This window comes from Bufo gargarizans, chromosome 7 (genome assembly GCF_014858855.1).
Source record: "Bufo gargarizans isolate SCDJY-AF-19 chromosome 7, ASM1485885v1, whole genome shotgun sequence".
In the NCBI taxonomy this organism is placed as follows: domain Eukaryota; kingdom Metazoa; phylum Chordata; class Amphibia; order Anura; family Bufonidae; genus Bufo; species Bufo gargarizans.
Window position 1 is genome coordinate 26,683,376 of NC_058086.1, and position 23,336 is coordinate 26,706,711.

The 23,336-nt window shown below is 44.7% G+C and overlaps 1 protein-coding gene across 1 annotated transcript in view; it reads right to left on the reverse strand.

Annotated features, from left to right (window-relative positions):
- Positions 1-456: 456 nt before the first annotated feature.
- LOC122943093 (solute carrier family 26 member 6-like) overlaps positions 457-23,336 on the reverse strand; it is a 31,472-nt gene continuing 8,592 nt past the window's right edge. The window contains exons 7-18 of the mRNA XM_044300528.1: positions 17,360-17,442; positions 15,866-16,013; positions 15,458-15,571; positions 15,013-15,090; positions 12,917-13,012; positions 12,327-12,433; positions 11,732-11,801; positions 10,205-10,297; positions 10,002-10,118; positions 7,137-7,328; positions 6,190-6,244; positions 457-608 (exon numbers count right to left, since the gene is read on the reverse strand). Of these exons, the coding sequence (XP_044156463.1) occupies positions 457-608; positions 6,190-6,244; positions 7,137-7,328; positions 10,002-10,118; positions 10,205-10,297; positions 11,732-11,801; positions 12,327-12,433; positions 12,917-13,012; positions 15,013-15,090; positions 15,458-15,571; positions 15,866-16,013; positions 17,360-17,442 (1,305 nt within the window). The remainder of the gene's footprint in view (positions 609-6,189; positions 6,245-7,136; positions 7,329-10,001; positions 10,119-10,204; positions 10,298-11,731; positions 11,802-12,326; positions 12,434-12,916; positions 13,013-15,012; positions 15,091-15,457; positions 15,572-15,865; positions 16,014-17,359; positions 17,443-23,336) is intronic.

Here is a 23,336-nt window from a genome sequence, read left to right on the forward strand (position 1 = left end):
AAGTTTTCCAGACTGGAGATGTTAGTGACATACAGCATGCTCAGGTTAGGCAATCAATATCAGGGCTGTGGGGGTCTGACACCTGACACTCAGCTGTTTTCATAGCTGATCAGTGGAGATGCTGGGTGTCAGGCCCCGACCCATCCGATACTGATGAACTATCCATATAAAGAGCAGAAGACCCCTTTAACATTGCCTTGGTTGCTGTCATTACAACCTCCTTAAAAGATGAGCCTCCAGGGGGTAACATTTCCCTGGAAACTTTGACTTGTTCCGCACTTGCATAGAGGGCTGTAGGACTCTCGAAGCAATATAGGACCATATGACAGAGCAATTCCCGTTAGGCCGTTGTTCCTGAGAATAAAGCGTTGCTGCCTGAACACGATGCACAGTCACATACAACTTGCAGCCATTTCAGTCTTTTGATGGCCGTATAGACTACAGAGCATAATCCAGCTAGATAGCTGTGATTTCTGACACCGAGCTGGATTCGCTGCTCTGTCCACTGGAAATGTAGGAAACTGCGTCGTGAATGGAAGCAAATATGGCGGCCCGCGTGATGTTTTCATTGAAGAAATTGTTGTTCTCCAGTTGCTGTAGCACAGAGGCTGCAAAAGAAAGAACAGATCTCGTGTCACTTTTACCGTCTGTCATCACCATTGTCTTATTGCACTTTTTACTGAACCTTTTACAGCACTGTCCGCTGTTTTTCGGTAAAAAGTTAAAAGGGAAACTGTCAGCAGGAGACTGACCAGGGCTGTGTGTTCAGCTCAGGGGTGGACTTAGAACTTACTGACCCCGGGGAAAAAAACAAAAAGTGGCCCGTATTGTAGGCAGGTTCAGATTCACAGATGTGGGGGCAACACAAATAGGCAGGGACTACAGAAGTAGGCAATACCTTAGTGCAGCACAAAATACCGCCCCAGCAAAACCAAATATTAAAGTGCAGCACAAAATACCGCCCCAGCAAAACCAAATATTAAAGTGCAGCACAAAATACTGCCCCAGCAAAACCAAATATTAAAGAGCAGCACAGCAATTTGCCTCAGCAGAAGCAAATACCTTAGTGAAGCATAAGGGTACTTTCACACTAGCGTTAAAGTTTTCCGGTATTGAGTTCCATCACAGGGGCTCAATACCGGAAAAAAACGCTTCAGTTTTGTCCCAATGCATTCTGAATAGAGAGTAATCCGTTCAGTATGCATTATGGATGTCTTCAGTTCAGTCCCTTTTATGGTATTTGGCCGGAGAAAATACTGCAGCATGCTGCGGTATTTTCTCCGGCCAAAATAACCGGAACACTTGCCGGATCCGGCATTAATTTCCATTTAAATGTATTAATGCCGGATCCAGTACCAAGTGTTCCGGAAAAACAGATCCGGTTTCCCGGTCTGCACATGCGCACACCTTTAAGGCCTCATGCACACGACCGGTTTTTTTTAAGGTCCGTGATCTGTGACCGTTTTTTCATCCGTGGGTCTTCCTTGATTTTTGAAGTCGTTTTGGTGTGTGCCTGGCCGTGCGGAGCCAAACGGATCCGTCCTGAATTACAATACAAGTCAATGGGGACAGATCCGTTTGACGTTGACACAATATGGTGCAATTGCAAACGGATCCGTCCCCATTGACTTTCATGTAAAGTCAGGAGTCCCTTTTATACCATCGGATCGGAGTTTTCTCCAATCCGATGGTATATTTTAACTTGAAGCGTCCCCATCACCATGGGAACGCCTCTATGTTAGAATATACCATCAGATTTGAGTTACATCGTGAAAACTCATATCCGACAGTATAGTCTAACACAGAGGCGTTCCCATGGTGATGGGGACGCTTCTAGTTAGAATATACTACGAACTGTGTACATGACTGCCCCCTGCTGCCTGGCAGCCCTGATCTCTTACAGGGGGCTATGATACGCACAATTAACCCCTCAGGTGCGGCACCTGAGGGGTTAATTTTTCGGATCACAGCCCCCTGTAAGAGATCGGGTGCTGCCAGGCAGCAGGGGGCAGTCATGTACACAGTTCGTAGTATATTCTAACTAGAAGCGTCCCCATCACTATGGGAACGCCTCTGTGTTAGAATATACTGTCGGATCTGAGTTTTCACGAAGTGAAAACTCAGCTCTGTAAAAGCTTTTATGCAGACGGATCTTCGGATCCGTCTGTATGAAAGTAACCTACGGCCACAGATCACGGACACGGATGCCAATCTTGTGTGCATCCGTGTTTTTTCACGGACCCATTAACTTGAATGGGTCTGTGAACCGTTGTCCGTCAAAAAAATAGGACAGGTCTTATTTTTTTGACGGACAGGATACACGGATCACGGATGCGGCTGCAAAACGGTGCATTTTCCGATTTTTCCACGGACCCATTGAAAGTCAATGGGTCCGCAAAAAAAAAAACACGGCACAACGGCCACGGATGCACACAACGGTCGTGTGCATGAGGCCTAAATCTGTGAAATGCATTTGTCAGACGGATCCGCAAACAAACGATATCCGTTTGCATAAGGATTTTCTTCTAACACTAGTGTGAAAGTAGCCTAAGCTACTGCACCCGCAGAACAAAACACAGCCACCCTGCTGCAGTATTCAACTGTATCATCCTCCTGAAGACTGCAATACAGTTTATTTCATGAGGACACCTGAGGCTGCTGGCCAGATGCATAAGTACCTTAAGCTCCTAGCATTAATTAATGCTGCGAGGATCGTATGTACCCGGCCACTGGCCATAAGTAGGGTCCTCCCCACCCTTGGTTGAGCTTCGGGTTGATAACAGGAAGAGTATAAAAGGTGTCACAGGATATGGAAGCCCTCCTGACATAGCCGTAGAGACCTCATGAAGGTGTGCTGCCATATGTCCCTCTGCGCCATGATTGGTACCTTACTGATAACGGGTGCAATTGTTTAACCTTTCACTTTGCTAGGACATCTGCAAGACAGCCTTATACAGGTCCTTCTCAAATAATTAGCATATTGTGATAAAGTTCATTATTTTCTGTAATGTACTGATAAACATTAGACTTTCATATATTTTAGATTCATTACACACAACTGAAGTAGTTCAAGCCTTTTATTGTTTTAATATTGATGATTTTGGCATACAGCTCATGAAAACCCCAAATTCCTATCTAAAAAAATTAGCATATCATGAAAAGGTTCTCTAAACGAGCTATTAACCTAATCATCTGAATCAACTAATTAACTCTAAACACCTGCAAAAGATTCCTGAGGCTTTTAAAAACTCCCAGCCTGGTTCATTACTCAAAACCGCAATCATGGGTAAGACTGCCGACCTGACTGCTGTCCAGAAGGCCATCATTGACACCCTCAAGCAGGAGGGTAAGACACAGAAAGACATGTCTGAAGGAATAGGCTGTTCCCAGAGTGCTGTATCAAGGCACCTCAGTGGGAAGTCTGTGGGAAGGAAAAAGTGTGGCAGAAAACGCTGCACAACGAGAAGAGGTGACCGGACCCTGAGGAAGATTGTGGAGAAGGACCGATTCCAGACCTTGGGGGACCTGCGGAAGCAGTGGACTGAGTCTGGAGTAGAAACATCCAGAGCCACCGTGTACAGGCGTGTGCAGGAAATGGGCTACAGGTGCCGCATTCCCCAGAAACAGCGGCAGAAGCGCCTGACCTGGGCTACAGAGAAGCAGCACTGGACTGTTGCTCAGTGGTCCAAAGTACTTTTTTCGGATGAAAGCAAATTTAGCATGTCATTTGGAAATCAAGGTGCCAGAGTCTGGAGGAAGACTGGGGGGAGGGAAATGCCAAAATGCCTGAAGTCCAGTGTCAAGTACCCACAGTCAGTGATGGTCTGTGTTTTATCAAGGGCAGGGTCAATGCAGCCGCTATCAGGAGATTTTGGAGCACTTCATGCTTCCATCTGCTGAAAAGCTTTATGGAGATGAAGATGTCATTTTTCAGCACGACCTGGCACCTGCTCACAGCGCCAACACCACTGGTAAATGGTTTACTGACCATGGTATTACTGGGCTCAATTGGCCTGCCAACTCTCCTGACCTGAACCCCATAGAGAATCTGTGGGATATTGGGAAGAGAAAGTTGAGAGACACAAGACCCAACACTCTGGATGAGCCTAAGGCCGCTATCGAAGCATCCTGGGCCTCCATAACACCTCAGCAGTGCCACAGGCTGATTGCCTCCATGCCACGCCGCATTGAAGCCTCCTGGGCCTCCATAACACCTCAGCAGTGCCACAGGCTGATTGCCTCCATGCCACGCCGCATTGAAGCATCCTGGGCCTCCATAACACCTCAGCAGTGCCACAGGCTGATTGCCTCCATGCCACGCCGCATTGAAGCCTCCTGGGCCTCCATAACACCTCAGCAGTGCCACAGGCTGATTGCCTCCATGCCACGCCGCATTGAAGCCTCCTGGGCCTCCATAACACCTCAGCAGTGCCACAGGCTGATGGCCTCCATGCCACGCCGCATTGAAGCCTCCTGGGCCTCCATAACACCTCAGCAGTGCAACAGGCTGATGGCCTCCATGCCACGCCGCATTGAAGCCTCCTGGGCCTCCATAACACCTCAGCAGTGCCACAGGCTGATGGCCTCCATGCCACGCCGCATTGAAGCCTCCTGGGCCTCCATAACACCTCAGCAGTGCCACAGGCTGATTGCCTCCATGCCACGCCGCATTGAAGCAGTCATTTCTGCAAAAGGATTCCCGACCAAGTATTGAGGGCAGAACTGAACATAATTATTTGAAGGTTGATTTTTTTTTTTTTAAAACACTTTTCTTTTATTGGTCGGATGAAATATGCTAATTTTTTGAGATAGGAAATTTGGGTTTTCATGAGCTGTAGCCAAAATCATCAATATTAAAACAATAAAAGGCTTGAACTACTTCAGTTGTGTGTAATGAATCTAAAATATATGAAAGTCTAATGTTTATCAGTACATTACAGAAAATAATGAACTTTATCACAATATGCAAATTTTTTGAGAAGGACCTGTATAAAGTGACCTGTCCTGATGACAACTCCATTGTGTATAGTGCATGATGGGCATCCCTACCTCCATAGGAGTCACAGGCCATGTGAGTCCTCTTGGGGGTATTTAATAGCTGAAAGGCTTTATGGGAACGATAGGGGAGTAGCCATGTGCTGGAGAACCTGTACAACCATTAATAAAGTTTTAGATTCCATACTTAGATCGCTAGAAGTACGACTGCTGGGACCCTCACAAAAAGAGGGGTCCCATGTCTCCCTGTTTGTATGGAGCGGCTGTCAAGCATACGCAGGGCCACAACATTCACAATCTGTCGTATTTGCTAGAGATAGCCAGTGGCGTAGCTATAGGGGGTGCAGAGGTAGCAGTTGCTACCGGGCCCAGGAGCCTGAGGGGCCCAAAGACCCTTGTGCCACATAAGACACTGGCATTATAGAAAGTGCATGTTGGTCAATTTACACCTCTGGCTGGAGGGAAGGGGGTTAGGTCAAGAATTTGGCATGAGGGGGTGCCCTTTCAATGTTTGCCTCAGGCAGTAGAAAGGATATGTGCTCCCCTACCCCTTGCCAACAAGCACTAAGGGAAGGGGGCCCAAGCTGAACTCTTGCACCAGGGCCCATGAGCCTTTAGCTACGTCCCTGGAGATAGCCAAGCACTGTATTCTTCGGCAGACCCCTAGACTTTGCATGCAACAGCGGTGTGCATGCTCGACCACCGTTCCATCTAAAAAGGCTACACAAGACCCCCATTCTCATTTTGCAGCATTCTTTTGTGTAGTCACATCCTGTAGTCATGTATTATTCCATCCCATCTGCCGCCTCTTCTTCCTTATGTAGGTTATCAAGGAGAGAGGCCAGAGGAAGTGAAGCAAATAATCAGACTACACAAAAGGTTTGTTTGTGGTCTGTCGCTAAGGAGACTCATAGGCCTACATTGGAGCTGAATACAGGAACCAGGCATTGTTTCATTGGAACAATAAGAATGATTGCAAAAGTATACATTTCCTTTATTTTGTAGCAATAGACAAAATGTTTTAAAATAATGAGTCATTTTTAAATTTTCCATTCTCTGGTCTTTTTTTACTTTTTACAATCATAAACACATTTTTATTTTTTTTGGAGTAAAAAATGTTATTCTCTAATTATTTCCCAATTGGTGGGGGGTTATTCAAAATTCAATAAAGATTCCAGAAATATGGCAACTTACACTGACAGTTTGCAATATAGACTTCTACTTCAATCTCGCGAAATTCCGTGAAGATCTAAAAAAATAAAAAGAGAGAAAGAGGAAATACCATTAAAGGGAACATGCTCTTTGTCCCCCAAACGGCCCCAGTACCTGATGGAGCACTTGATGCGTTCTCCAGCGGTCCTTTTCTTATGGCCTATTGTTATTTCAATAATGTATAAAAAACCTTTATAACTTAGCTGATTCAGGTCAAGGGGTTGGAGAGCTAGCCACGTACTTCATGCCCCTAATGTGGCCTCTCTGGCTTGACTGATGTCCCAGAGCAATGGAACTTCTGTAAAAGCCTGTACTGACGTCCCCACCGCTGCTGGATGCCAGACAGAGAGGCCAGATTAGGAGCATGGAGGGATTGACTCTAATCAGCTCATTCACATGTAAACTATTAGGCTACATCTACACGACGACATTTGTCGCGCGACATTTTGTTGCACTAATGTCGCGCAACAATTTTTATAATGGCAGTCTATGGTGTCGCACTGCAACATGCAACATGCTGCGACTGCGACGCAACAGTCGCAGAAAATCTATTCGAGATGGATTTTTCTGCGACTGTTGCGTCGCAGTCGCAGCATGTCGCATGTTGCAGTGCGACACCATAGACTGCCATTATAAAATTTGTCGCGCGACATTAGTGCAACAAAGTGTTGCGCGACAAATGCTGTGCCCTATCTGTCGCGCGACTTATTGTCGTGCGACAAATGTCGTCGTGTAGACCTAGCCTAAAGGTTTTTAACATGAATGAAATAATGATGGGCCATGAGAAGAGGACCATTGGAGATCTCATCAAGAGCTCCATCAGGTACTGGGAGATGTTTTGGCGGCAAAGGGTATGTAAGAGGTTTGCTTTAAGTTTAGTATATGAAAAAGAAAACCTTTTTGCCCTCTTATAATAAGTTTTTACTTACATTTTTTAACATTTTCGCTGCAACTGTGTCTACAAAGCTGACAGCTGAAAAGTCCAATATGAGGGAGCGAAAGTCAAGTTTCTCCAAACCTAAAGAGCGGAGGGTGACCGAAGACTGTGGGATGGACTCACTCAGAGTCTTCAGACTTCCAATCACATCGTCTTTAGTTGTCAAAAATTCTAATCCGCTTCCCTGGACAGAAGATAAAGGTTTCCGTATAAAAATGAAGATAAAAACATACAGATAATTAATCCCCTCCCTCTCTACAAAAAAACAAAAACATAAAAAAAACACCTTTAATAATAGACTTAGGGCACTTTCACACTTGCGTTTTTCTTTTCCAGTGTTGAGTTCCGTCACAGGAGCTCAATATCAGAAAAGAACTGATCAGTTTTATCCTAATGCATTCTGAATGGAGAGAAATTCGTTCAGGATGCATCAGTTCAGTCCCTCTTACGTTTTTTGGCAGAAGAAAATACTGCAGCATAGTGCAGTTTTCTCTCTGGCCAAAAATCCTGAACACTTGCCGGAATGCCGGATCCGGCATTAATTTCCATTGAAATGTATTAGTGCCGGATCCGACATTAAGTGTTCCAGAAAAACGGATCTGGTTTTGCGGTCTGCGCATGCGCAGACCTTTGAAGATGAATCAATAAATAAATACCGGATCCGTTTTTCCGGATGACACCAGAGAGACGGATCCGGTATTTCAATGCATTTGTCAGACGGACCCATATCCGGATTGATCTCACAAATGCCATTCATTTGCGTCAGGCAGTTTCGGCAACGGCCAATTCGCCACAAGAAGGGCTGTGACCACGGGAACGCTGATGGGCTATCCCAGCAAGGAGAGGGTGCAGATATGCGCACGGGAGGAATACAGGAATGTGCTTCCCCCTGTCACCCTCTTAAAGGGGGAGGTGTGAGGAATATGGATTATTATTTCATGTCAGCCATGTTCCCACACCAGCCATCAGCTGTCAGATAGCAGAGGTAGTAAACTCCACAGAGGGGGGCCCTGCTTCAAAGCCCAGCCAACTGGCAGAGAACCTTTAGCAGGCCACCGTTGTTTACAATTTCTCACCTCCATTCAGCCAGGAACAGGAAAAAAACTCTCTGCAGGGGGTCTAAGCCATTCCCCAGTTCAATGAACATTATCAGATGCATATTTGTGCCCCTGTGGCCACAAGGAACAGGCCCATGGTCATAGTTTGGTAGTGGGATGCCAGGGAGGGGAGATATACATATCTCCCCACAGAAACCAAATAACAGTATCATGCTTGGACTCTGCTGGTAGCCGGAACCCAGGCGGATCCATTGGTCCCAGAACCACCTCCATGCAACATTCTGGTCTGGAGCCATGAGCCCTAATCGGTTTTGTGGCTCATGTGCTGCCAGCACCGCAGAGGGGGGGTGGACCCCTCCCAGAGGCCGGGAGGGGCCGGCTACAGGTTAAAAGGCTTGTGCCAGCAAGCAGCGGGTCTTTCTCTGAAGGGAGGTCACATCGTGCCATGTGTTTAGAGGGACCTGCAACCAGCTGACATCACTGCTTTCCATGTGACCACAGCTAAGAACTCATCACAACACAAAGGACTCTTATACCTGGTAAACTGACTTTTGTTCTGCTTAACCCTGTTTGTACCACGCCATCTGTATTTGTAACCTCAGACCACTGTATATATTCTTTGTGTGTTTAGTGTTATTTCTAGTGAGCCCTTAAGGCGAATAAATATATAATTTAATCTTGTGCTGTTCTTGTATCTCGATCACGAATCCCCACGTCCGTGTTTCAGCCTAGTTATAAGCTACCGCTGGTTGGTTTCTTACCCTATATAATCCCGTTAGCGGACCGGGCTTATATCAAATAAGAAACTGGTGGCAGATTACCCAGGCTGAGAAGGCGCTGGTTCACTGGGGCAGTGAAAAGGCTCTCTCAGCTTGTTGCCTCTCTGTGCCCGTGTGGACAGGAGGTGTCTGTGAACACTGTACCAAGCTGACCTTACCCGCTCCTCAGGAACGGCATTACGTCGCGCCTTGGTAACCCGTGACCATACCGTATCTCGCTGGCTCTACGTAGTTGACTTTCGACGTCAGTCGGGGTACGGTATTCGTCACACCCGCCGTTCCTGTTCAGTGCTTTCTAGGACCCCACAAGTCACTATTGGAAAGATGTTCAACCAACTAATCACTGGCTGCAGTGATGATTCCCCTCAGCCAATGACTGACTAAACAGTCCCATTTTCGTGCCAAAGTAGAGACAGGTAGGGAACACAGGAAGCATTGGAATGGGAGCGGCAGGGGATCAGTTAATTGAGCATGACTTTTTAAATATATTTTTTTAAGCCATTCTTTTTTTTAATGGATGGATATCCCCTTTAACTTTGACTTCCTTAAAAGGGTATTTGAAAATGGGTCTTCTAAATCAGACAACCCTCGCTGCAGAGGACGGAATCTGGACCGGCCCATAGATTTCTCTCAGCATTCAGATACCCACTGATCAAAACCCACAAAGATCCTCTCACACTGGAGGACCTGGCCACTGCTTGCATTACGTGGGCAGCAGATTCCCACTGCTATTTTTGATAGCTAGTATGTGTGGCCACTTTGGTTGTGGTTCCGTAGGCACCACGGTCAGTTAATAGTTATAAAGGTGACATGTTAATCTACAAACCCGAATGCAGTACCCAATAAGGGGTTTATTTATCAAAATGTGTTGCCCATTCCAACCAATCATAGCGCAGCTTTCATTTTTGCAGAGCAGTTTAAGAAGGGAAAGCTAAGCTCTGATTGGTTGCTATGGACAACAAGAAAAAGTAAGTTTTGATTAATAAGGCCCATTTTGGGGGCATCTGTGTCACCGCTCACCTTTTGTGTTTTAGCCAGGATGATTTTGGCTAGGTTGATTACTTTTTGCAGGCCTTTCCTCCTTTTCTGAATGGCTTTCTTCTTCTTCTCTATCAGTTTGTCCACATTCACCCCCATCTACAATACATGATTTTGGGGCGAATTTTGAGAATGACTTGAGAATTACATGAAGGTCCTCATGCTTTAGACAACAGATGTCTTACCTTCATCTTCAGGGATTTTGCATATAATTCTGCATTGGCAAAGTAAATGGGTGAACTTGATTGGAAAATCTTCACACCGGGAATCTCTTTGGCCTTGAAAAAAGGGGGATAAAAAATAGATTGAACTCATCTAAAAATCTTTAAAGGCCATGTACACCTTTGGGGGCATTTTTTTTATTTTTATTATTGCATTGTACTCATTTTGAGCTAAAAATCATTCTTTCAATTAGTCTTTATTACAAATCTTGAGCCCCTTTCTCTGTACAGCCTTGAGATTCTCTAGTAGCTGCTCTGTATTGTTACTGTGTTCTGTCACGCAGCTCAGCTGATGCTCCTTATCTCTGACCTCTGACCTTATAAAAACTCATTATAGCTCAATTCATATCTTATTGATAAGAATGTGGCTTAAATAAGTGTTTTTGATCTATTAGTAATTTATAGATAAGGGTTATTAGATGACCCAAAGCTACTGCACAGGCTACATTGGTGCATTGTGCACCAGCCTGTCAGAAGCGCATTCCGGATGCTAGTAAACCCATCTTCACTGTGCATGCGCCAGAACTGGAAGACAACGGCTCATATGTGGTATTTAGAACAGGTTTAAGGTGAAGTATCCCTGTCTTGGGAATCAATCAGGCCAGATTCAGATTCCTGTTTAGGGCCTGACCACCCTGACTCTTCTGGCAAGCAGCTCCACCTCCATGACTCCTACAAGGGAATACTTGTCAAGTCATATTTTAGATACTGCGGAGCTCCCCAATACAGACAGAGGAGCATAATATATTTGGTCAAGATCTCATACTTTCACACTTGCGTTGTTTGATTCCGGCAGGCAGTTCCATTGCCTGAGCTGCCTGCCTGATGAGGCAGACTGTATGCAAACGCATGTCATTTTTTCTGACTGATCAGGATCCTGATCAATCTAAAAAATGCCTGATCAGTCAGAAAAATGCATTGCAATACCAGATCCGTTTTTCCGGTGTTTTTTTCAGGCAAAACAGATCCAGTATTTTTTTTTTTCTAATTTTTAAAGGTCTGCGCATGCGCAGAGCAGAAGAACGGATCTGGCATTCCGGTATTTTGAATACATTCCAATAGAAAAAAATGCCGGATCAGGCATTCAGGCAAGTCTTCCGTTTTTTTTGCCGGAGATAAAACCGTAGCATGCTACGGTTTTCTCTTTTGCCTGATCAGTCAAAATGATTGAACTGAAGACATCCTGATGCATCCTGAACGGATTGCTCTCCATTCAGAATGCATGGGGATATGCCTGATCAGTTCTTTTCCGGTATAGAGCCCCTAGGACGGAACTCTATGCCGGAAAAGAAAAACGCTAATGTGAAAGTAGCCTTATAATTATGCGTTTTGCTGTGTATGCCTGTGAACCATAGTGATCCCATTCAGGATGTATGGAAAGCTAGATAACATACCCTATAGATACTATCATGGTTGCAAACATGTTATGCAAATTATCTTTCTATGCAAATTCCATCTTGGAAGGTGTATGGTTCTGCCTGTGTTATTTACCAAGGTATTCTCTTCTGCCTCTCTGTAGATATCAGACTCGGCAACTTGCCCCAGAATGAAGTAATGAGACCTGCGACAGCAAAATAGAAAAGCAATGTGGTGCATATAACGGTTTGTAACATTATCTTCATATTGAAATCATCATATAAAATGATATAGGATCATTACGTGTCTGGGTATCAATGTTTTGTACTCCACGGAGGTAGGGTATATGACCGCGATAAGGCCAGTGATGGAGAGGGGAAGTTCTTATTTGCTTCTCCTGCTTGCAAAGCCATAGAAGTTACATGCAAATAGGTAGACCTAACTTTGTGCAGATTTGAGTTCAATACTAGCTAAATAAATCCATATGCAGTGAGCTCCCCCTAGTGGTGGCTGCGGGCAGCCAGTTATTTCTTCTATACCAGGCATGCTCAACCTGCGGCCTCCAGCTGTTGCAAAACTACAACTCCCAGCATGCCCAAACAGCCTACAGCAGGGCATTGTGGGAGTTGTAGTTTTACAACAGCTGGAGGGCCGCAGGTTGAGCATGCCTGTTCTATACCATTATAGTTATTTCCATGTCTACATGCCAATAAAATAAACAATAACTCACAACTGAGTTCTGAAAGTGACTGTGAACACTCCAAATACGACCGCCACAGCCAGTCCAATGTCCAGGTTCAGGCAGATGGTTGACAAGAAGCTCACAAGCCATATAAACTGGAACAGGGAAAGTGATTGATTTACGTTATAATTAACAGCAATCCTATTATGGTAACTTCTCATAATTCTGCACTTACCAAGAAAGGGGGTTAATATACAAGCCATACCAACTTGCGACAGCGAATGGCAAAGTCATGCTGCCATTGGTTGCCACAGGTGAGCGTGGACAAGTTGCATGTGGCCAGCTGCACCATGCGGTGCCAGTTTTTTTAATTAGTTTTTCAGCTAGATATAATGTACAGCCAGGTGATCAACTTTTTCACAATGGCAAACAAGGCATGACATTGTTTAGCCAGGTCTCCACTGTATGTGAATAGAATGCTAGAACCAGAATGAAGACTGACACACAGACAGCACAATAAGATGTAGGAATGAGACAATGCGGTAGTGGGAAAATGTAACAATGCACATACCATATAGGACCTCTATGATACAACAGTGATGAAAATTGCAGGGTTTCCCATATTTTGCATTACTTACCAGATCATATCTGTCAGTCCGCCATAGGAGGGGTATATCCATAAATTGCTTGTACATGCCCTTCAGGTTGGCAATGACGATGGAGGAAAGTATTGCCTTTGGAGAAAATAGATATTAAAATAGCGGACCGGTCAACCATATTGTGGTTGGGATGGGTGCAATTAATACATGAACAACCTTCGGGACAAAAGGGCCCATATCTGACCACTAATGTTTTTTTGCAGCAAGGTATAGCAGATAATCGTCCTCCCCAGATAACCTCACTCCATCACTCTGACATCACAGCCTTCCCCAGAAAACCCCACTACATCACTCTGACATCACAATTTCCCCAAGTAACGCTGCATGCTCACTCTGCTATCACAGCCCTCCCTAATGACCCCACCTCCTCACTATGACATCACACCCTTCCCCATATAATCTCACTCCATCACTCTGACATCACAGCCTTCCCCAGGTAACCGTGCACACTCACTATGATATCACAGGTCTCCCAGATAATCCCACCCCCTCACAATGACCTCACACCCTTCTCCAGATAACCCCACCCCATCACTCTGACATCACAACCTTCCCCAGGTAACCATGCACACTCACTCTGATATCACAGTCCTCCCAGATAACCCCACCCCTCACACTGACATCACAACCTGTAACTCCGCGCACACACACTCTGATATCACAGCTCTCCCAGATAACCCCACCCCATCACTCTGACATCACAACCTGTAACTCCGCACACACACTCTGATATCACAGCTCTCCCAGATAACCCCACCCCATCACTCTGACATCACAACCTGTAACTCCGCGCACACACACTCTGATATCACAGACCTCCCAGATAACCCCACCCCTCACTCTGACATCACAACCTGTAACTCCGTACACACACTCTGATATCACAGTCCTCCCAGATAACCCCACCCCTCACACTGACATCACAACCTGTAACTCCGCGCACACACACTCTGATATCACAGCTCTCCCAGATAACCCCACCCCTCACACTGACATCACAACCTGTAACTCCGCGCACACACACTCTGATATACCCAGGTCTCCCAGATAACCCCACCCCTCACTCTGACATCACAACCTGTAACTCCGCGCGCACACACACTCTGATATCACAGACCTCCCAGATAACCCCACCCCTCACACTGACATCACACTTTACTCCAGGTAAGGGTGGGTACACATATGCTTTGTATATTCCATTATACTGTTCCGTTATAACCCTGTCTATAACAGAATTTAGAGGCATTCCGTTTTGATCCGTCCTAATAGAGTTCTATAGGCACAAATCATAGTTCTGTTTTGTTCCGTTATGTAAGGCGGAAAAAAAAAGCCCTGTTGACAGGATATCACAGCCCTTCTTAGATAACCTCATCCCTCATTCTGACATCACATCCATCCCAAAATAATCCCACTGCATCACTCTGACATCACACTCTTCCCAAGATAAGCACACCCTTCCCCAGATAATCCCATCTCCTCTGACATCACAGCCTTCCCCAGATAGCCCTGCCCCCATGCTGTGATGTCACAGCTCCCTCCAGATACCCCAGCCCCTGGCTCTAATCTGTGTCTGCCCTCTACACTTTTCCTTTTGTGTATTATCTTAGGCAATACCTAAAACCTATCATTTGCTTGCTAACAATAATGAGCTGGTTATATTCAATCTCCCTGTAGGCTGTAAAGCGAGATGCCTTTGGGCCGCTGGGTCTCTCCACCTGCAGGTGCTGAGTAGTGGCGGCGGTGGTCACCATATGGCACTGCGCCAAATTAGAGTAGGACCTCAATCATAAAAGGCCATCTTGATGTGGTAAGTGGACCTACGCATTTTGATCAAGAGTATACTAAGTGCCTCAATGGAAAAGTTTACAAATTATGCTGAAAAGCGGTAGATCAATGCATGGCATGTGGATATGTGATCAATGTCTTTTTTTCAGATTGATATCCTAATAAATATCAATTCTGCATTTATCTCATCCTAGGAAAGATGGATTTTAACCAATATGTCTGGGATTTCAAAGGCAAAAGGTAAAAAGGGTGGCAGGGAAAAAGATTAAAATAAATGAAGAAATTCTTACCTTTGGAAGGCATGTAAAGAGCTCCCCTGCCTTGAGAATGCTCACCAAAATAATGACCGCAGATATGGATCCAGCAATCTGGCAAATAGAGGAAGAAAATGGTAATTTATGAAAAAAAAGGTGAAACCCCGTCCTGATTGCTCAGGGTCCGGGACTCTTTACAGTGCATCCCATTTCGCCCTTGTAACAAGCCCAGCAATTGTGCGCGCTGGATACGGTCGGGACAGGTTTTCGGCTTAGCAATGCGTTTATTGACGGCAAGCAGAGATCTTGTAATTGGTTAGAAATTGAAACACAGAGTACATTAGAAAGCTGTAAAACTTTGTAATTATAAACACGCATGCATGTCTGCCACTTCATTCAAGCGGGGGAACACAGCCCCCATTCTCATGATCAGTCAGACCCCCATCAGATACTTTTTTTTGCCATTATCTCCTATCATTACCTGTGTGTTTCCTCCTGTACTTTCCTGTACAAGGCTCCTGGACATTGATGAGGTGACAGCAAAGCAATGGAAAAAGCTGCCAGTGAGATTACTTAATCCAAGTGCAATCAGCTCCTTAGAGGGAGAATAAACATATACAATGATATTACAATTAGATCATGAATACTGGCAGCTGATAATTTGTATATGTACATTGTATTTTATATAGCTCCATTCTTGTCCCACTACTGTGTCTAGTATTGTGATTATACCCCATTCTATTGAATACAGACATAGCTCACTGACAACAGTGTCCCTGTGTTTGGGAAATACATAAATACAGAAAAGTGCTCCATTCTTTTTTCTAATCCCATGTAAGGTACAAAGCTAAAAATGCAAAAAAAAAAAAAAAAAAGTGTTAAAACTTGCCTGGTTACTGTCTACCTTATAACCGTGCTTCATTGCAAACATTTTAGCCAGCGATATAGTGATAGTATATCCAACCACAGCAATGGCAAAGGCATTCCCAGCAACACTGGCAAAAAACTCATAATTGGGTACTGTTGGTGCTACCAGCCTGTAACAGAGAAACATGTATGCCACCAATAATAACTACTATACTACTGCCCCTTATGTACAAATATTTAACTACTATAATACTGCTTCTATGTACAAGAATATAACTACTATAATACTGCCTCCTATGTACAAGAATATAACTACTATAATACTGCTCCTCTGTACAAGAATATAACTACTATAATACTGCTCCTATGTACAAGAATATAACTACTATAATACTGCTCCTATGTACAAGAATATAACTACTATAATACTGCTCCTATGTACAAGAATATAACTACTATAATACTGCTCCTCTGTACAAGAATATAACTACTATAATACTGCTCCTATGTACAAGAATATAGCTACTATAATACTGCCTCCTATGTACAAGAATATAACTACTATAATACTGCCTCCTATGTACAAGAATATACCTACTATAATACTGCTCCTATGTACAAGAATATACCTACTATAATACTGCTCCTATGTACAAGAATATAACTACTATAATACTGCTCCTATGTACAGGAATATAAGTGCTATAATACTTCTCCTATGTACAACAATATAACTACTATAATACTGCTCCTATGTACAAGAATATAACTACTAAAATACTGCTCCTATGTACAAGAATATAACTACTATAATAATGGTCCTATGTACCAGAATATAACTACTATAATACTGCTCCTATGTACAAGAATATAACCACTATAATGCTGTCTCCTATGTACAAGAATATAACTACTATAATACTGCCTCCTAGGTACAAGACTATAACTACTATAATACTGCTTCTATGTACAAGAATATAACTACTATAATACTGCCTCCTATGTACAAGAATATATCTACTATAATACTGCCTCCTAGGTACAAGACTATAACTACTATAATACTGCTTCTATGTACAAGAATATAACTACTATAATACTGCTCCTATGTACAAGAATATAACTACTAAAATACTGCTCCTATGTACAAGAATATAACTACTATAATACTGCTCCTATGTACAAGAATATAACTACTATAATACTGCTCCTATGTACAAGATTATAACTACTATAATACTGCTCCTATATACAAGAATATTACTGCTATAATACTGCTCCTATGTACAAGAATATAACTACTATAATACTACTCCTATGTACAAGGATATAACTTCTATAATACTGCCTCCTATGTACAAGAATATAACTACTATAATACTGCTCCTATGTACAGGAATATAAGTGCTATAATACTGCTCATATGTACAAGAATATTACTGCTATAATAGTGCCTCCTAAATATACATAAATAGGAAGCTGAGCAGGTAGGGAGTTCTCACCAGAAGATACATACCCAGTAGGAATATCCCCCACAATGCCTACACCATAATTTCCATGAAGATTCACTCCATATGATATTGCAGTAGAAACGATGAGCTAGAAGATGGAAGCAGATATTAGCAAGGGGGAGAGACATTATATGAAGCTAATCTGAACAGAAGCAGGATTACATTATGATACGATGATGTCAGAGAGTCACTGTCCTCAATGCTAAGCAGTAGGTGCAAAGGCTCCCTATAAAATTTTTTACTTTTGAGTCTGTGATTCTGTAACATTGGTATATTAAGAACTGCATAAGGTGGGAGTACCACTCTAAAAAAGAAGCCTTGACCTGGGAATTGAACCCAGCGATCTACAAGGACTTGATGATTTGGTGGAACTACTGGATGAAAACGAACGTGGGTCCCTTTGCCACTCTTAGAAATAAGAGCACTAAAATGCCCCCAAAAACATTGGGAGAAGCCAATATTGACCTTTTTCTGACATCCGTAACTAGGGATCTTAAAAACATTGTACCGACACTGAGGTATAAAAACTACACGTCTACAGAGATGGAGGTGTAACGACCTCTAAACATGAACAAAGACCTGGTAATCAAACCCTCGGATAAGGGGGGCAATGTGGTTGTTATGTCTGTTCAACAATATCGAAATACGTGTCTGTCACTTCTATCTGACAAATAAATGTTATGAACTATTGAAGTCTGACCCCAGTATTCCGTATTCACAAAAGCCATACTAGATGCTGCGGGAGGCTCTTAATTGACCAGAAAGAATTTGAGTATCTTGGACCATCCAATCCTAGGATGGTTACGTTTTACAGTCTTCCAAAAATACACAAAGGTACTAGTCCCCTCAAGGGCCGACCTATTGTATCTGGGATAGGCAGGCACTTATATTGACTAAATACTTCGCCCATTTGTTACAGCCCTACCATCATATCTACGGGACACAACAGATCTACTTAAACTCATCGATGGCATCACATTGGAACCAGACATCTGGCTAACATCCATTGATGTGGAGGCATTATACGCCTCAATCCCCCACAACAATGGTTTGACAGCGGCTAAGCACTTTTTAGATTCTAGGTCCAATGACTTGAAGGAACATAATCAATTTGACATTCAACTCTTGGACTTTGTACCCACAATTATTTTGTGTTTAATGGCCAATTCTACCACCAGCGATGGGGCACCGCGATGGGGATCCCATGTGCACCGAATTATGCAAATCTGCTCCTGGGCTGGTGGGAGGATAGCATTGTTTTTTCTGAGACCATGACACGCTGGACCAGATTTATCACCTTCTGGTCCAGAATTATAGATGGCATCCTGCTATTGTGGTCTGGGACAGAGGATGACTTTAAACTCTTTATGAGTGAGCTCAATACATATCATATAGGGCTATTTTTCACATATGAACTTCAGCGTGACACAATAACCTTTTTGGACATACAGATTCAAAGGGGAGATGATAATGCCATTAAAACTACACTGCTTCGTAAAAAAAACATCAACCAACAGCCTGCTAAGGTGGGACAGTTTCCACCCGAGATCACTGAGGAAGGGCATCCCTAAGGGACAATTCCTGAGGGTACGTAGAAACTGTTCGGACCACAGGGATTTCACCAGGCAGGCCTCACAATTATTTCACCGTTTCAAACAGAGGGGATCCCCTGACTCTTGTGTCTATGAGGCTTGGAGTAAGGGTCCATTCACACATCCGTAGAATGGGTCCGCATCCGTTCCGCAAATTGCAGAACGGGTGCGGGCCCATTCATTCTCTATGGGGCAGGAATAGATGCGGACAGCACACAGTGCGCGCCCCCAATCTTCCGATCCGCGGCTCCGGGGAAAAATAGAACATGTCCTATTCTTGTCCGCAATTGCGGACAAGAATAGGCAGTTCTATGGGGGTGCCGGCCGGGTGTATTGCGGATCCGCAATACACTACGGACGTGTGAATGGACCCTTAGGCGGAGTCCGTGGACAGGTCCACACTATTTCAATCTGAGGGGAGAAAGTGTTCACCAGAAATAATCTGAATTATCGGTACATACGATACCTCATCCCAACAAGTTTGGGAAATCTTGGGACGATACTGGTGTCTTCTTAAAACAGATCCCGATCTGACAAACCTACTCCCAGACTACCCAGCAATAACGATTAGGCAGGGTCGCAGCATAGGGGACACATTAGTGCACAGCCACTTTGAAGCCCCAACCAGAAATACCTGGCTGTTGGACAGGAGATTGGGTACCCCCAGGTGCGGAAAATGTAAGGCATGCCCTTTCATTGAAGTGGGTGACGCTTTCTCTAATCGTGCTCAAGAACGGACATACACTGCCCGTACGTTTGCAAACTGTAATACCGTAGAGCTAGAATATTTGGCTCAATGTGAATGCGCAAGTAAATATGTTGGCAAGACCTGTAGAGCCTTCAAAAAAAGAATCTTGGAACATGTTGGGGATGTTCGCAACAAACGCGACAAACCGCTCTCAAGGCATGTAGTACTCCATCATGGAGGCAATGTAAAAACACAGCGATTCTCCATGATCGAGACAATTAAACATTCTATCAGGGGAGGAGACTTCGATAAAATCCTAAAACAAAAGGAATCCAAACAGATTTATGTGTTAAATACTATTTCGCCCTCTGGTGATACATTGTGGTTATGGCTTTTCTTATTGTACTACTGTGTGGTTTTACCAAACCTAGCGTACTGTATTACATAATGAATTAAAGGGGTTTTGCAGGGCATATGTATTGGTGACCTATCCCCAGGATAGGTCATCAGCCTCTAGAGTAGGGGATGGATGGGGAGGACAATGTGCAATATACTTGGGTCCCTCAGGTCTTAAGTTTAAATGTGAATTTAAAAAGGGCGATTCTGTAGCAGATTGTCGGAAAGGAAGCGTTCCTTCCTGACAGTCAGCTGCTCGTTTAGTGAATTTACATGCAGCGATCTCCTTTACTGTATGACAGGGACGCCCAACCTGCGGCCCTCCAGCTGTTGCAAAACTACAACTCCCAGAATGCCCCGACATCCTACACCGATCAGCCTACAGCAGGGCATGATGGTAGTTGTAGTTTTACAACAGCTGGAGGGCCGCAGGTTGAGCATCCCTGCTGTATGAGGACGAGCGGTCGACAGTGGCGTCGCCAGGGGGGGGCCAGAAGGGGGCCACGGCCCCCCCCTACATCATGCTGTGCCCCCCATGTGCCCCCCCAACTAAAATGCTCCCCCCCCAAAGTGAGCCGCCGCCGGGCACAGGGAGATGAGCGCTTCCATTGCGCTCATCTCCTTAGTAATCTGCCTGTGCGTGCCAGCGGCGGTGGTGCAGGGGAGGGAGAGGCGTGTCCCTTCCCCTTTTCCCCTTCCTCTGATAGGCTGCCGGCACTAGGCCAGCAGCCTATCAGAGGCCGGCGCAGGCGGCGCGATGACGTCATTGCGCCGCCTGAGCCATACAGCGTGGGACACAGGCCAGAAGAGGCCTGCATCGCATCGCTGACATGGAGGTAAGTATAAGTGTTTTTTTTTGTTTTTTTTTACAATAGTGATACTGGCACATTGGGGGGGACTTAATACTGGGCTGTATAATACATTTTATACTGGGACACATTATGGTGGGTACTATGGGGAAGGGGGGAGAGGACTACTATGGAGTCATCTACGGGGGCACTAAGAAGGGGTAATTTATACTTGCAAATTATGGGGGACACTGAGGGCATCTACTGGGGCATTTTATACTGGTACATTATGGGGGGCACTAGGAGGAAGGGGGAGAGGAGCACTATGGGGGCATTTACTGGGGGCATTTACTGGGGGCACTATATAGGGATATTTTATACTGGCACATTATGGGGGACATTAGCTCAACTGGGGGCATAAGGAGGTATTTTTTGCATTGTCACATTATAAGGAGAATTATTTCTACTGGGGGGCATTATGGTGGGCTTTATTACTCCCACATGGTATGACCCCCTAGTAGCAGCGCCAGCCTCTCCCTGCTCTGCTATCCCTCTGCCCCTTCTCCAAATCCTTATTATAAAATCTTTCTCATTAGGATAAAGCACAACATCAGCTCCGCCGAGCCCCCGGCCAAAGTGTGGAAGTGGCGTCCGAGATCCCCAAGGGCCAAGTAACTGTAAGTGTTCATGTGAAATATGTTTATGTTATAGACATATACCTCTACACTGTGCCACACATTATACCTCTACACTGTGCCACACATTATACCTCTACACTGTGCCACACATTATACCTCTACACTGTGCCACACAGTATACCTCTACACTGTGCCACACAGTATACCTCTACACTGTGCCACTCAGTATACCTCTACACTGTGCCACACAGTATACCTCTACACTGTGCCACACAGTATACCTCTACACTGTGCCACACAGTATACCTCTACACTGTGCCACACAATATACAGTATACATCTACACTGTGTAGTCTGTTCTATTAGCACCCTTGTTCTGTGGCGGCGGACAGAAAATAATCTGGAAGTGCCCCTCCCAAAACCAGGCTCTGGATCCGCCACTGGTCTGGACCGCTCACAGGAGTGTACATTTCTTCTAAACTGTAATCCGTATCCTCTGACCTGCAGAAATCAGCACTCGCTCGATAAGAACTAACAGGCAGTACCTGTAGGCTGTAGCCTGGCCCTGTTAACGAAGCTAGCCGAGTGGTGTAAGGTTAAGGTACTAGTAGAGATGAGCGGCCGCTTAATCCTGATTTAAAGTTAAAGTTACTGCAGGATATGGATTACAGTTTAGAAATGTCAAATGTACACTCCTGTAAGTGGCGGGGAGGGGGATCTGTGGATGACACTGTTATGGAGGGGGAAATGGGGATGACACTGTCATGGGGTGGATCTGTGGATGACACATAAGATGCTATATACGGTATGTGTCATCCACAGATCCCCGCCCCCATAGCAGTGTCATCCACAGATCCCCCTCTCTATAAAAGTGTCATCCACAGGCAGCTGGACTTTTCTTCCCTGTTGCGGTTTTAGGTATTGGGTAAAGTATCGCTACTTGTGTAAATGTATCGTTGTTATAGCTGCCCCCCTACTTTTGTCCTGGCCCCCAGTGTGCCCCCCCAAAATTTGAAAGCTAGAGACGCCACTGGCGGTCGATATTGTGATCCCTCGTCCTCTTACAGATTGATGTTTTCTGAGCAGCAGATCACTGTTTAGACTACACGATCTGCTGCCCTGGAGCCATGAATAGGCAGTTATATCAATGGCTGTCCGTGCCGTTCCGCAAATTGCGGAACGCACACGGACGCCATCCGTGTTTTGAGAATCCGCAATTTGCGGACTGCAAAACACACAACGGTCGTGTGCATGTAGCCTAAGTCTCAGTTTGATTACACTGAGAAGGTTTGGAGTGGTGTATTGGCTAATTTCAAGGCACTTTAACAACATGTCAGGTGTTTGTGTTTCTGGCCTCTGGATGGTAAATGACACATCATTTCATATAATGTTATACTTTATGATTTTATGTTTCTATGGTTTTCTATGTTATACCAAAAAGCAAAAAAAATAAAAAAAATCTGATCGGGAAGGGTCCAACACCCGGTACCCCCGCCAATCAGCTGCTTCCTCCTCATTACACTGCCCATCATCTTGGAAGTCCCGGCGGTGCAGTGTGATTCACTTGAATGGAGCAAGCAGTTGTGATTACAGTACACCAGCGCTCTAGAGGAGACAACGTATAGCGTAATAAACAGGAAGCAGCGCTCACATGGGGTGCCGCCTCCTCTTCAAACAGCTGATCAGCAGGGGTGCCGGGTGTTGGGACCCGCCGATCAGATATTCATGACCTATCCTAACGATAGGTCATCAATATATATGGCCTGCACAACCCCTTTTTACTTTTTTTACTTGCAATATTACTCCTAACCACGTGGCGTGCTTCTGAGGAACCCCAAAAGACCTTAAGGAACACACAAAATACTGTCACACAATACTCT